At 32.6% G+C, this 15,233-nt stretch overlaps 5 protein-coding genes across 5 annotated transcripts; 4 read left to right on the top strand and 1 right to left on the bottom strand.

Annotated features, from left to right (window-relative positions):
* Positions 1–51: 51 nt before the first annotated feature.
* TVAGG3_0218820 (uncharacterized protein) lies at positions 52–2,287 on the top strand (the record flags this gene model as incomplete). Its single annotated transcript, XM_001326140.1, has 1 exon — positions 112–711. The coding sequence occupies one exon, from the start codon at positions 112–114 to the stop codon at positions 709–711; it is 600 nt and encodes a 199-aa protein (XP_001326175.1).
* A 252-nt stretch (positions 2,288–2,539) lies between these two features.
* Positions 2,540–5,722, bottom strand: TVAGG3_0218810 (N-terminal C2 in EEIG1 and EHBP1 proteins family; the record flags this gene model as incomplete). The annotated part of the gene is made up of 1 exon (XM_001326139.1): positions 2,588–5,716. The coding sequence occupies one exon, from the start codon at positions 5,714–5,716 to the stop codon at positions 2,588–2,590; it is 3,129 nt and encodes a 1,042-aa protein (XP_001326174.1).
* Positions 5,723–6,174: 452 nt separating this feature from the next.
* Positions 6,175–9,246, top strand: TVAGG3_0218800 (uncharacterized protein; the record flags this gene model as incomplete). The annotated part of the gene is made up of 1 exon (XM_001326138.1): positions 6,175–9,219. One exon carries the CDS (start codon positions 6,175–6,177, stop codon positions 9,217–9,219), a length of 3,045 nt encoding a protein of 1,014 aa, XP_001326173.1.
* Positions 9,247–10,339: 1,093 nt separating this feature from the next.
* TVAGG3_0218790 (S1-P1 nuclease domain-containing protein) lies at positions 10,340–11,535 on the top strand (the record flags this gene model as incomplete). The annotated part of the gene is made up of 1 exon (XM_001326137.1): positions 10,340–11,458. The coding sequence occupies one exon, from the start codon at positions 10,340–10,342 to the stop codon at positions 11,456–11,458; it is 1,119 nt and encodes a 372-aa protein (XP_001326172.1).
* Positions 11,536–11,907: 372 nt separating this feature from the next.
* Positions 11,908–15,006, top strand: TVAGG3_0218780 (negative regulation of protein autoubiquitination; the record flags this gene model as incomplete). Its single annotated transcript, XM_001326136.2, has 1 exon — positions 11,913–14,963. One exon carries the CDS (start codon positions 11,913–11,915, stop codon positions 14,961–14,963), a length of 3,051 nt encoding a protein of 1,016 aa, XP_001326171.1.
* Between the last annotated feature and the right edge of the window lie 227 nt (positions 15,007–15,233).

Here is a 15,233-nt window from a genome sequence, read left to right as displayed (position 1 = left end):
TTTATGTTCATCAATTTTTCACTTTTTTTGATTTTTATTTAGAGAAGAATGCGGCGGCGCAACTTTAATAGGAAATCGCTGCCTGCAGATTCAGAGCAAGAAATATCTGATATGCTAGCTGAACAACTTGCTCAACCGCCAAAACAACCTAGAATCGTAAGATTGCATAAGAAAATGGGCGAATTGAAAAAAGATAATACACATGCGTATCACGATGAGACTTATGATGGTGATGTACTAAAATTAGAACAAGAATGCGCCGAAAAAAGAACAGAGATTACTTCACTTGCAGATACTGATGCGGCAGCAGTTGTATCTGAATTCGAAGATGAATGTTTAGAGTTATACTTAGAAATAAATAGATTGAAAAAGATTCAGCAACAACCTTTAGATGAATCCACAAGTATCGCTTCGAAAATTGCAAAAACACGATTCGACGACATTCTGCAACCATTTGCTACAACAGATAAGAAAATTAACGATCTAAAAGATCACATTGAAAGACAAGAAATAATAATCACGAATTTAGCAAGTGCTCAATCTCCAGGAGATGTTGAAATAGCTACTCTATATCAGGATACACTCGAAGATATAGATAATACTATTGAAATACAAAAGAAAGAAATTGAAGACTTACAAGCTAAACTGAATAAAATACGATCGATTCAAGAAAATCTTGTTAACGAATTAACTGATTTAATGCTAAGTTAGCAAATAATTTCTCAAAATTTATTGAAATTTATTTTTTCTTCAATATTATTTACCATAAGGTGCAAATTTGCATGCAAGAGACAATGCAATTGGATTTTGCTATGGTTGTTGATATTTGTCTTTAATCATTTTAATTCTTGCTCATATTTGTTGTTTAACTAAATATTTGTTTTGTTTCTTTATTGAGCTAATAAAATTTCCATTTGAGCCAGTTTTTAAGGTATTTCAAGTGCAATTCAGATACCAAAGGAAAATGTTTCAGCTTTGTTACTCATTCGTAATAAAAAACATCAACACACAAATGGATAATCTTAAATATATTGAAAATGTTTATTTAGAAACAAGGGAAACAAGAAAAATTAAGAAATTAAATTTATTATTTCGTTTATTGTTAACTTTGATTTCTTCTTTTGCTTCTGTTTCTTTTGTTTTTGTTTTTATTATGTTTTCTTCTGGAAATTCAAGTTCTAGTTCTGCAAAACATAAACCTGATGACAAATGATGATTTTCTGGATATTTTGAATCTACTCTCTCTGTTATTGTGACAGATTTATATTTACCAGGATCTGTAATGTCAAAAGAGCATCCTTTAACTTCAATTCGATTGGAATCTGCATAGAAATAATGAGTTTTGATGTTATTTTTATAAAAACTGCAATTAATGATATAAAGATTCTTACCACTCCAAATAAGTCTATAGCATTCATTTTCGAAGTAATTACAAAAAAGAATTTTAAATTCAAGTGAATTAGATGATCCCTGATGAGATGCTTCAGAATTAGTTGATGTAGATGTGCTGTTTGAAAATGTTAAAAATGTTACGCTTGAGTTAGATCTAAAATAAACAGTGTAGAAATTATTGTAACTCAGTTTTGAATATGAAATATTGATTGATTTAATATTTGTTTCTCCATAGAACAAATAAATATTTTTAAATCCTTCTTTGTTTTCGTCACCGCTTGAAGTAATTGTTGAATCAAGGACATAATTCTTAAATGGAGATGTAGTTGAAACTGTAACATGACAATATACACCTTCTTTTGGTGTTCTAGAGCCAAAACTGCAGATTCGGTCTTGAATACACTCACCGTTACTAGAACTTACGTATAAAGAGCCACCATTGGCGCTCTTGTGTTCACATTTGTCAAATGAGCTTGTATCAATGAGAAATTTAAGATTGTTGTTTGTCGTGTCTGTGATACGAACTGCACCTGTTGAATTAAGGTAAATAAACAGACAAAGAGAGATGTAATAGCTCTTATCAACATTGGGACTGGGCGGTTCGTTTTTATTTTTGTATGTTTCGTATTCGATTGAAGAGTTGAAGAAGTCTTCCCACTCCTCGTGAGAAATAGAAGGAAATATATTGGATTGAAGAATTTGATAAGTGTAAAATTCATCGTATCAATCATTCTTCGCTTTGACCTAGAAATTAAAAGGCAGCATTTCGAAAGAAAGAAAAATTTCGCATTTTTTTATGAAAATTTTGTAAAGTGTGTTTTTTTAAATTTTTCGAAAAGTTCAAAAAATTCTCTACACATTATCACTTGAGTAGTATGAACATGGCATATCAAAATGTCATATACATCCCACACTGTGCATACTGCAAAATATAAACAACATCCAATTTTTTTCAAACTAAACACAATCTTTAATAGAATAACAACCTACTTTTAAAAATTTCATATGAATACATCAAAAAAGAAATTTTTCTTCTTGCGATTCATAATTTTTATTTGAAATTCAAAGATCTCCCGAAAATGAATAAGAAATTTAAGTTAATGTGAAACAGAACAGTGTTATAGAAGATATTTCACATATAATATATATAATATATAATTTATTTACAATACAAACATAATAAATAAAAATATAATTAGTCATCGTCGTAGTTCATAGTACTACTGTTGACGAAAAGCCATTCAAAACTAAATTCGATAGGATCGATCTTGATTGATGCTTTCAGTGAATCTTTGTCAACTTGTGGACCGATGTCTTCAAATTTAAGTTTCTTTGGAAGTTGGAGATTTGGGCGGATGTTTTCTGCAATGTATCGAGCAATTGGACCTTTGCCACGCAATCGCTGTTCATTGAAACCACCAATCAAAACTTGTGAAAGAGAGATAAAATTCAAAAGATTGGGAAATGCAGTTGAGAAGTTCTCTGAGAAACAATCAAAGCAACTCTGGATCTTACGAACATTTTCAAGAAGAATGGTGACTTTGTCGTTGTTAATTTCACCACCACTTTCCATAATAACGTTGAAAACAAGTGAATCAAGGTAACAACAGCATTTAACGATGATATCTTGCAATAAAACATCTGAGATTTCAACATCTCGTGCTCGTTTCAAGAATTTTGAACTTAAACTTGTTAATTTAGCTAATGATGTTTCACTAACAAAATTAAAACCATCATTGTCAATGCTTTGGCCAATTGTGGCTGCCAATGTCTGTGTGATGATGTTGATGACCTTAGAAATGACTTTTTCCAAATTAACAAGTGTTGAAATGTGGACATTTGTTAATTCACCTGCAAGACTACTAATAGTGTATCCTAAGTTGATAAGTGATGAAAGATAATAAATGTTTTCGTCAATTTGATAGAGAGATGTTGCAAGATTTGCTGATTTAAAGAATGGTGTGAAGATTCGAATAACATCGTCATCTGTTAAATCTCGGTGTTCGAAGATTCGACACTTTTCTAAAAGTCGTGAAAGTAAAATAGGATAATCGGGTCGAATTAATGTCTTGAAGTAGATACATGAGTAACATTTCAATGCTAATCGGACTGAAATAGAAGAAACAGCGATTTCTTTGAGCTTGTTTAAGTGTTTTTGAGTATCTATTTTAGTTCCTGCAAATTCTTGGACTTTGATATCAACTTTGACCTTTTCAACGATTTCCTCTTCAACATACTCGTATTCATACTCATCTTCTTCCTCTTCTTTCTTATGTTCTTCTTCAATTTGTTCTGGTTCTTTTTCTTGTGCAAAAATAGTTTCGATTTTCTCTTCTTCAGGTTTGACTATTTCTGCTTTTGGTTCAATAATATAATGTGTTTCTTCAATTGATTTATTATCATTTATTTGATCAATTTTTACTTCCTCTTTGATGTTACTTTTCTCGGATTCAACTTGTTTTTGTTCTTCAATTTGTTTCTGTTTTTTAAGTTTTTTGATCTTTTCTTGAAGTTTTTGTTCATTTTCTCGTCGTTTCTCTTCGAATAGTCTGTTTTCTTCTTCTTGTCTTGCAATTTCTGCCGCTTGAAGTTTAGACAATCGTTCTTCTTCTTCTTTCATAGCCAAAAATGTTGACATTTCAACTTCTTGCCGCATGATCTCATTAAGTTCTTCTTTTGACTTCTCTTTCTTGATTGTCTTTTCTTGTTCACCATTTTCTGTTGTATTTTGTTGTGGTGTTTCAATTGTTACTGTTGTTGTTTGTTCTTTGTTTTCTTCTGTTTCTTTATCTGTATCTTGTTGTTTCTCTTCATTTACTTGAACATTTTCAGTATTTTGTTCTTGTTCTGGATTTTGAGATTCAGTTTTTTGTTGATTTAATTCTTTGACAGACTCGGTGACTTCTTGATTTTCTTGTTCTTGTTCGGGAATGTTTTCTGGTTCTAATTCATTTTGAGTTGAATTTGAAATCTCTTTTTGTTCTTCATCATTAATTTCTTCTTTCACTGGTTCTGGAGAAGTTTCATTGTTTTCTTGTTGTTTTTCAGTATCTTCTTGAATGGTTTCAGCAATTTCTTCTTTTTGAGTTCTTGGTTCTTGAGAATTTTCTAATTTTTGTTCATTTTCATTATCTTTTTGAGAGGAACTTGAATTTTCTTGTTGTTTTTCATCAGTTTCTTGAACAGATTCAACAGTTTCTTCTTTCACGTGTTCTGTAGCAGTTTCTTTCTTTTGTTCTTCTTCTATGCTTTTAGTTTCGTTTGAAATCTCTATGTTTTCTTGAGAAGTAATAATATTATCTTCTTTAATTGGTTCTGGTTCTGTAGTGATTTCGGACTTTTGTTCAGTTTCAATGTGATTTTGATTTGAATTTGAAATTTCAACATTTTCTTGTTGTTTTACATCAGATATTTCAGTAACTTCATTTATTTGTTCTTTTGAAGGTTCTGTTTCTGTTTTATGATCTTGTTTTTGTTCTTTTTCGAAATTATCTTGTTTTTGAGATTCTTTTTCTTCTGTTTTAGTAGAATCAATTTCTTTTTCTGTTTGTTCAGGATGTTGATGAATAGATATATCTTTGTCTGTTTGACTTGAACTTGGATTATCTAAACCACGAGATTTGTGTTTCTTTTGTTTCTTCGTAGTATCAGATTCGTGTTTTCCTTTAGATTTATGGTGTTTCTTTTGTGGTTCTTGTGGTTGTTCTTTTGTTAATGAAAAAGTTTGAGGTTCTTTTTTGGTTTTCCTTTCTAATGACGAAAGGTTTGAATCTGTAGCATCAATATCATTATCTGATATACCAAATGCGTCAATTGTGTTCCCGAAATCAGGTGCTTGAGTTCTTTTTGTAATAAACGAGAAATAGTTTGTTGGAATACCTATTGAGAATTCTTCTGCAGGAATAACGCAAAATCTTACATATAAATTTACATTTCCGAAATCTGATGAAGCGACAGAAAAATGAACGCTTGGATCCCTCGGATCTGGCATGTTTGATGCATCAAAACGCCATTTGCATATTTCTACTTCCTCTTTCTTTTTGTTACTTACAGAAACAAGTTGAATTTCAACAACTTTTTTTACATATTTATCGCCTTTCTTAACTGTTGTAAAAGGTAATGAGAATTCGTTATCAAAATGTGCAATTAAGTTATTATCTAAGTTTTTATAAGAAGTTTCGGATGAAAATGCGAGTTTTGTTTGTCCTCCAGCCGTCTTTTTCCTCTGAACACGAATGAATAAAGGTTTATTATACTTTTCCGGGAACTGTACCTTTTCAACAAGAATAAAGGCAATGTAGTTCATGACTTGCTCCTTATTCATTTTTTTTTCTTCACAAAGGATTTTTTGCCAAATTTGCATAACACTTTTTCAGCCTAGTTTCATCGATTGTTATGCTGTTTAAAAGTAATAGTAAGCATGCATGATATGATAGATTTAAGCTCTAGAGTTTCCGACCTAATATACCAAAAGCAAAATTTATTTTGGATTTGATTTATGCAATATCAGAACAATTTCATAATTAAAATGATGTATAAAGGATTTCAAATCTTAATATGGAAAGTATATTGTTCTCTGATCAAATACAGATATTCTTTTCAAATATTTGAGGGAATTCAGATTCAAAATTGAAAGGGTCTGGCTATTCGTAATAATAAAAAGGATCATCAGATGTGGAAAATTAAGTATGTATTGGATCTGATTTTCTCTGTCACTTTTAATAATTGAAAAGACAATGTCAATTTTCAAACCACAATAAAAAAATTATTTACATCTGATAAATGACAACGAAATTTAAACAAATTTCGAAGGAGATAGAAGATGTAAATGCAGATCTAGATATAGAGACTCTCAAATTATATATTAAAGAGTTCGAAATCTGGCTGAATCAATTCAAAGGTAAAAATGGGAAACGAACTTTCTTTTCCCAGAAGCCATTAATTATGAAATTTCTGCAAGTACTTTCCATACAGTTTAAAAAGCAGAAAAACGAATTTAAAACCATCTTTACCTATCTTCCTTCGATAATAAAAACATTAGTTCTTCCAGGTAATGATTATGAAATTCGAAAAGAAACGCTAGTTGTTGCTATACCTCTTGTTGACTATTCTAATAGTACTTTATCCATTCTTTACAACTTTTGGATCGAATTTCTTTTAGAACCGTTATTTGCATTTAATAATAAAGAATTAGAAGATGGTTCATTAAAAATAGGCGATACCCGTGATGTCACAGCTAATGATATCATTTCATTCAACGAAATTTTAATAAGTCATCTTGACGAAGTCAAAGATTCGGATTTTATATACTGGTATAAACTACTTGCAGCAAACTCCATTACCGCAGTCTTGGAAAACACTTGGGGAATTTCTCCAGAAATTCAACTCAAATTCGCCCAAATTTACGCTAAAAACCTTGTTCAAAAGGTTAATTCGGGGTTTTACACGCAGTTTATTGAGACTGCGTCTAAAACAAATAAGCACGAACCCCGCGCTTTTACGAATTCGTTTTTAGCGATCATTGATAAGCTTGTAGATCCGAAAAACAGCAACCAAATGATCGAAAATGAGAATATAATTATACTTTTCAAGAAATTATTCAATATTATTACAACCTTACCTGAATCAAAAGATCCGATCGATTCAAATCTATTTACATCGGTTTTCATAGAAAAAGAGTACATGTTTTCGTATTTCGGACATACGTCAGAACGAGAACTGTCTACTTTTATTGATTACGTCTTCGAAATCGACAAGAAAAATTCAATTAACATTTTATCGAAGCTTTTGACTCATACTTTCGAATACCTTACTATTCTTTCGAACAGATATGGATGCCAGTGGAAAATCGAGGTTTTCAAGTACAAAACCGAGATATTTAATATGAGTAATCAAATTCAACTGACAAAAGTGATGGCATACGAAATATTCAAGCATACAGATGAAGAACAAACAATATCCCTTATTAAGGATCTCTTTAATATCGAAGATGAATCGAATTTGGCGATTTCTTTTTTACTTTTTCTTTATTTTGAACAAAAAATCGATTACAATACAACTTTAAGATTAACAAAGCAATTACCGAAGTCAACGTCAGCACAGAATATATTTAGAGCTTATGTTTCCGTTGTAAGTATCGTTTCTTACGGAATATTTAATAATATTCCAAAATTAGCAACAATTTCGGGTGCTATCAATGAATCTTTAAAGAACATTAATGATACATTACTAGATACAATACGAGATTCCATCAGATTCTCCTTTATTTCGTATTGTAAAATAGAAACAAAATTTGACAAAGAATTTTTCGAAAAATTCTTGGAAGAGTTCAGAAATTTAGTAGAAAACTCAGTTAAAGGTGTCTACGAGAACTCATTTTACCTCGTTTGGCATTATTTTTATTTATCAGATGAAACTCGAGCAATTACTCAATACAACGACACAACATTGTACAATTGGGTTCTTTATCTCAAGAAAGGCTTGATTTACGAAACAGATCGTATTTTGAAACATGAGTACATGAAATGCGCCATAGAGCTCTTTTATTCATGTACAGTGTACTCATTTAACTTAATGGCTGAGACGGCAACATATATAAGAACATACGATAAGCCTTTTCCTCAAGAATTGTTATTACAATTAACTTTAGTATCGATTGACATGTTTGGTGTATTTATTTCGAACCAGAAATGCGAGAAAATTAACAGATCCGCGATAGATCCAACATTCTACGTAAGTCCGATGCTAAAAATTTTAGAAGAGCTTATTAAGTACTACGAAAACAAAGAAATGGCTACTTTGATAGCTTTCTCGGCTTTTGTGTTGGTTTATACCCGTATACCTATCGGAATTTCCTCGGATTTCCCATCAATTGATCTTTTTAAATGTTCCCCAGAAACGGTTTCTATCGTTCTCGCGATGCTCACCGAAAATATTCCCCATTTTCATCCGAAAGCCATACAGTATATCAACGCGCTAGTGAGGAAAGCGAGAGATTTGTACTTCTCCCTTATGGCCAACTCTCGTCTTGATGTTAAAATGCTTTCTGTTCTTACGAAATTCGCTGCGACCATCACGATTTATGGTCTACCTCAATGCAAGAAGATCTGCACCGATATATTATCAACACCACCTGGCAAGGATAATATAAGGACCATAAAGGAAGACGTTTTGATGGAGATTGGCTATCAATTTGGAGAATTTATTTCAGAAACAGAGAAATCTCCCGGCAACTATGAAATAAAAGTCAGGAGTTTCTCTGAGACAGCTAATTTCCAGCTAAATGTGAACTCAAGCCTCAAATCAATCACGAAAAACATCTTTTTGAATGGAAATAATTTCCAACCAATTCAAAAAGGTGGAATGATCTTATATTTAGCTAATGAACAGTGTTCTCTCAAGATGGCCGCTGAAAATAAAATGGAATCCACTTCAAAATCCTTCGCAATGTTCGCAAAAAGTTTGGGAAAATTTAGAAAAAGTGACAATTCCATTACATGGCGATTTTTCATGAACAGTTTTTCGATGAACTTCCTTCCAACTATGGATGATAATGATAGGAAGCTATTAAGCATGAAAGAAGAGTTCGCAGTTGTTTGGGATGCAAGAAACAACGAAAACTTATTGATTAGCGATCTTCCTCATCTTAAAGCTTTCATTATATTGAAGCCTGTACTTGCAAACTATATTCTAGTAAAAGTACAGTGCGATTCCAAGTTTAAAATTGTTGTTGGTCCTCTCCAAGATAAAACTCTTTTTTCAAAGGAGTATTTGCCTTCTTTCGTTCGATGGACCGTTCAATATTATTATATGAACTATGGAAATTAAATATTTGTTTGTTTATTTCGCTTTTAGTGAAAAAATTAATATTTTTTTTTATCTTATTTAAATTTATATAGCTCATTATTTCCATGATAAATGTTTGTCAACATTTAATCGGAACTTTGCTGTAGAATTGTTAAATTTAGGAAAATCTTGAAATGATTTTTAAAAAACCTTTGTATTTCCAAATTGAAATAATGTGAATTGTGTCTTACATTTTCATTATATTCAATATATTATAGTTATTTCGTTTAAAATAGCTGTGAAAATGTTTTAATCTTTACTGACAAGATTGAGAGACTTTTGAATTTTTATACCTCCCCAGAATTTTGAATGTTAGCGAACAAAAATTGATTAAATTTCTATAGAATTATAAGTATTTTGAAAGAAAACTTAGGATGAAATAACGGTAAAAGTAGCACAATTTATATTTACATATTTAAATCTATAATATTTTTGAAATATAAACTAAATTTAATTAATTTTGTTTTAGGAAAATCAAAATGAATTTGGTGTTAGTATTTTAATATGTAATGCCAAGATATAATAATTTCAATATGTATTATCCTGCAATTCAATAAATACGACTAATTTTTGAAATGATCAGCAATCAAGTCATCTGGTCGGCTAATTGGATTTCATTTGAGATAATTTACCAAAATATCTGAATTATACCCTTGCTTTTCCAAAAACCATAGAAATTTCAAAGAATTGGAAGATCAATCAATCTTTATCAAGAGTTTTGCTCAAAACATTAAAATAATCAAAATGTTTCCTTTAAATTTCTTTGTTGCCTTTTACTCATCTGTTATTGATTTTATTTCATTCTTGATGAATGAATTCAATATGATTCAATCCACTTATGAATTGCATGCGTGCCATATACAAGTAAATTTTAAGTATGATTCTTTGGAATCTATAGTATTCTAACATAAGAGGGGTCTATCACAAAAAAAAAACTTAAATACATTCCTTAAAGTAACTGTATTAAAATGGGTGCTGTAATCAGTTTGATCCTCCTCTCAATTTTCTAACATAACTTATTTAGCTCGTCACTTTTGTCAGATTTGACAGATTTCGAAAATTGACAAGTAAGAGAAATTTTAACTCTTAATTTTTTTGTAGTATGCTTTTTCTGTTTCTTCTATTCAGCTATTCCTGGTGGAATGGTCCACATGAAATGGTTGCCCGTGTATCATGGAATGACCTTACCGACAGGCAACAAAAGATTATATACAAAATTCTTTTAACTTGGCCAGACGAACAAAAGCTTTTTACTAATTGTGGCAGCTGGCTTGACGAAATTGCGGCAAAATATAATCGTGGGACTGATTTAATTTCTCATTTCAAGCCATGGCACTTTGTTGATTTCCCATTAATTGATGGTTGTGAAAATTTCGAAGAAAAAGACACACCATTTGTTTACAACATTACTTCTGCACTCAATCACATTATTTCAAGCTTCTTAGATCCAACAACTAAAAGCTTATGGGCAATTAACTTCGATATTCGTATGTTATTACATTTAGTAGCTGATGTTCACACACCAGTTCATTGTATTGATCGATACACTCCTAGTTCTGGCACTTGCAAAGCAGATCACGGTGCCAATTTTTTCTCTCTTTCCTTGTCTATCAACGGAAAGAATCTTCACTCTCTTTGGGACTCTGCAGTTTATGCTTATCCGACCGGATCATTCTCCGAGGAAATGGTTCAAAAGCTTATTTTTGAATACAAAGATAAAATTCCGGAAGATTCATACGTTCAAAACATGAACGTTACTGCTTGGGCCCTGCATTCATATGAGATTGCTAAGGAATATGTTTACAATGGCCTAAAGCTGAATCAATATGTTGGTGAAAACGATGCTTACGTAACTAGAGCACAGCCACAAGCAAAGGCACAAATTATTTTGGCATCAAAGAGAATGGCATATATTATTGACCAATTTGTCAAAAAGTTGGATGCTCCTGCTCCTACTCCTGTTCCTACTACTCCTGTACAAGAAAACCAAACAAAATCAGAAACAAAGGAACAGAAGAAGACAAAGTATCCAGCTCCTAAGTTATTTATTGACAACTACCAAAATACAGCCTTTAAATTCGCTGCTTTAATTGTTGATGCAGTTTTGACAATTGTTACTGTTCTTTACCTCATGCTTCTCTTCGTATTCCCAGATCAGGGTAAGCCACTCGCAAGCCTTCGTTCAGAACAAGCTTCAGAACTTTTGCAATCTCTTATTTAGTTTTTTTATATATTTTTCCTATTAGGAATGTGCTACTAGTAGATTTAGTTTATTTAAACCTCTTAACATTTTAGATGTCTAAAGTCTTTTTTTAAAAATATTTCTATGAAAATTTGAAATTTATTCATTTTTTAACATAATCTTTCAAACTTATAAGGAAAAATCATAACAACATATTTGTACATTCTCTGATTTTTAGCTAGAAAAAAGTACAATTGACAAATTTACGTAATTTTTCCATCATTTATGATAGAACTTGCGTAGAACATGATTTCATGTTGAATATGTTATCAGTGTATGATTTATTTAGCAAACAATTTTAAAAATTTTGAATTATTTCATCCATTTTCAAAAAATTCAATAAAATCAACGCAAATGCATAGGTCATTAACCCATTTCAATGCTCATATTTCGTCCATATTTTTTAAAATTTTTTGACAGTTTTCAGGCAAAAATGGAAGGTGTAAGTTTGTATCAGGCATTGACTGCTGATACAAAGATTAAGTTCCACTTATCCATCTTCACTATTACAGTTGATAAACCTCTGTCAACTCCGCGTAGATTAAATCGGCGTCAATTAAAAGTTGATGTTGAGAAGGACCAAGCACAATTAGATCCACCAATTCGAAGGCAGAAAGAATACGCGAACTCTGATGGAATGGATGACGCAAATGAACAACTTGCTCCAATAATTAAACAAACAAAGAAACATTTACCTGAATTAAACTTTCCAACATTTGCATTAGTGAATGAAAAGGAATTCTCTACGTATTCTTATAAACAAGATAAAAGACAAAGGCAACCAGTACCAAAACAAATAGTCAAACAAGAAAATCCTAGACAGCAGCAAATGCCATTGCCAACAACTTCTCCTAGTCCATATGGCCAAAGTCAAATGCAAATGCAGTATATTCAACCACAAATGCAAATGCCACAAATATCACAATATTATCAATTACAGATGCTTCAGCAGAATAAGGGAATGGATAAGAATTTGTCCATGCAACAACAATTAAATTTAATGAGATATAATCCAAATAATAATAATAATTACCAAATTCCAATAACGACATCTTTACAGACCTCCGTTGGTAAGACAATGCCAACTCCTCAAACACAGCCGCAAAATCAGCAAAAACAACCCCCACAAATTAAAAATATTTATTTGAACCAAGAAATTTTAAAGTTCAGATATGGTGTCATTAAAGATCCTTCTGAAACTCCGAATATACCATTAGTACTAGATAAATCCGATAAAATGATTAAGTTTACCGAATCATTATCAGAATCTCAAGATAATTCATCGAAGAACCAAGCAATGCTAGACTGGAATACCCTCAAATTCCATTGCGATGAATACTACATGTCACTTACTGAAAATTTTTTATCCTCCAGGCCAAATCTCGACATCCAACATTCAGATGTAGCGACCAACTTATACCTTATAGAGCCAAACCCTCATGATATTGAAACCCAACACCATCCGCGCTTGAATACCCTTCAAATTCTCGGTTTACCGCTGAAAATTACTTATGATCCTAAAACTCATCCGAGTTACAGCAACGAATTCGACACAGTACAGATTTCTCCGTATCTTAGAGACTTCGAAAGCCTTTCTGGTCGAAATGGAAGAAAATTAATTTTACTTGAACACACTTCCGAGAACCCTGCATTTATTTTGAACGTCGGAATGGCATCTAGACTCATTACTTACTATCATCAGGCCACAGCTGAAGATATTCCGAGAAGTTTGATTGAATCAGATACACATCTCATCAAACCGAACCAAGCATCACCTTTCTTAGCCTCTATTCCTAAGAGTACACCAATTCACACTATTTCCTGCAACATGTTCGATGTTCCTGTTGCTAAACATGATGTTGAACCAACAGATTTCCTTTTGATAAGGGATATGGAGGACAATCGCAAGTTCTATATAAGACACATCGATGCTACATACTGCGCCTCTCTTTTGGAAGCAAGAGTAAAAGTTATGAGGCCAAATAAAAAAGTGACTCAAACTTTTATAACCAATTTCATCACCGCGATATTAGTAAACATATTCAGAGGTAATAAGCAGTACAAAGGCCGTAGCAGAATCCAAGTTTCCAGTGTTCTCAAAGAATTTTTCCCAGATATGAACGAATTAAAGCTTCGTGAAGTCCTAAAGAAGTTTGCAAAGAACTATAGAGAGCAAGGTAGTGGTTATTGGGAACCTGTCGAGAAAGATCTCGATGCATTTTTCGGAACAATCCAAATTACACCGGAAGATGTCTGTTCTTATCAGTCCATGCAAGCAGGTTTCAAGAAACTCAGACGCAGTGGTGTGAATATGCTCATCCGATCCAAAAGAGTTTACCAGCAAATCCAAAATCTCAAAGGTGAACTGACCAAAAAAGTGGCTGAAAAAATTGAGCTCGAACTTATGAAGACACCATGGGCGAGAACTGAGAACTTCACAAAGGCGTTCGATGGCCAGTTGATGGAGATGTCACGTGCAGATACAGGTGAACAAATTGTCAGAACGAAAGGAAGAAGAGGAAAATCAGAAGCAGGTGAACAAAAAGAACCTAAGAAACAAAGATATGGCACAGATGCGGATCTTCGTGTTCTGCACATCCCACAGCTTAACGAGAAACTTCGTTCATACGGCATCCCAGAAGAACAGATTGCACGTCTTCTTCGCTGGGATAAAGTTAAATTACTTCGCGAAATCACATCTAACCAGATGAAGGAAGGCATCCAGACTGAGGACACACTTAAGTACGCACGTGGTCCATGCAACCAGTACCAAGAGAAGAAAGAGCAGTACAAGAAAGTCTACGAAGAATCATTCAAGACTAACTTGCAGTACATCAGCTCATCCAAGAAAGATGACAGCGAGTACCAAGACATGGAACATCTTGACCAAGTTTCACTTGAATGGGCACGTGCAGACTTTTCCGATGAAGAAGACGACAACGACGACGCATCAGTCGACCTCACATCTATTGACGAGAAACCACAGCAGATCACAGACACAGGTGATCCTAAAGAGCTTGTTCGTTACGGTATCTGCACATACCACTTCAACGTCGACTGGAACGAACTTGGCTTCGGCGGCTACGCGATGCGTAAGGCAGCTAAGATCATCAACATTTCGTACAAGAACAAACAACTTGATGTTAATGTTCGATGGGAGCGTCAGCCACACCAGATCAAGAACATGGAAGAACTCGAGAACGATGTCAACTACCAGGAATCTAACAAGTTCGGCAGCAACAACGACTTCGTCACATCAGTTCTGCAAGCTATGAAACGAACACTTCAAGACAAGATCAGGCGAACACGTCAGCAGGAGCGTAAAGACAAGACACAACAAGTTCAGCGCTTTATCATCACCGAACACCAGGAGATGCTTGTCCAAGATCCCGATAAGAACTTGACATTTATATTGACACCAGAAGTCATCATGCGCATCGAAAACTCATCACGTGCATTCAAGAACTACTGTGACCACAATTAACTACTATTTATTTAAATTTGTTAAAAATATTAATATCATTTAATTTAACTTTCTTTTTCTTAAATTAAAATCACTTAATGAATGAAGAAAATGGGATTGATTGAATATCAATATATAGAAGAAACTTTTTTTTAATAGTTATTGCTTTCGGAATATGAGAACCACAAAACAAAAAGTGACTTTTAATGAATTCGTGTTAACAAAGCAATTTTTGTTTATGTGTCGAAAATTTATTTCGAAAATGGTGATATTACAAATTGTTCTAATTAT

The sequence above is a fragment of the Trichomonas vaginalis genome, chromosome IV (assembly GCF_026262505.1).
Source record: "Trichomonas vaginalis G3 chromosome IV, whole genome shotgun sequence".
Lineage (NCBI taxonomy): Eukaryota > Parabasalia > Trichomonadida > Trichomonadidae > Trichomonas > Trichomonas vaginalis.
The sequence above is the reverse complement of the archived record's forward strand: the minus strand, read 5'-3'. Positions and strand labels throughout refer to the sequence as shown.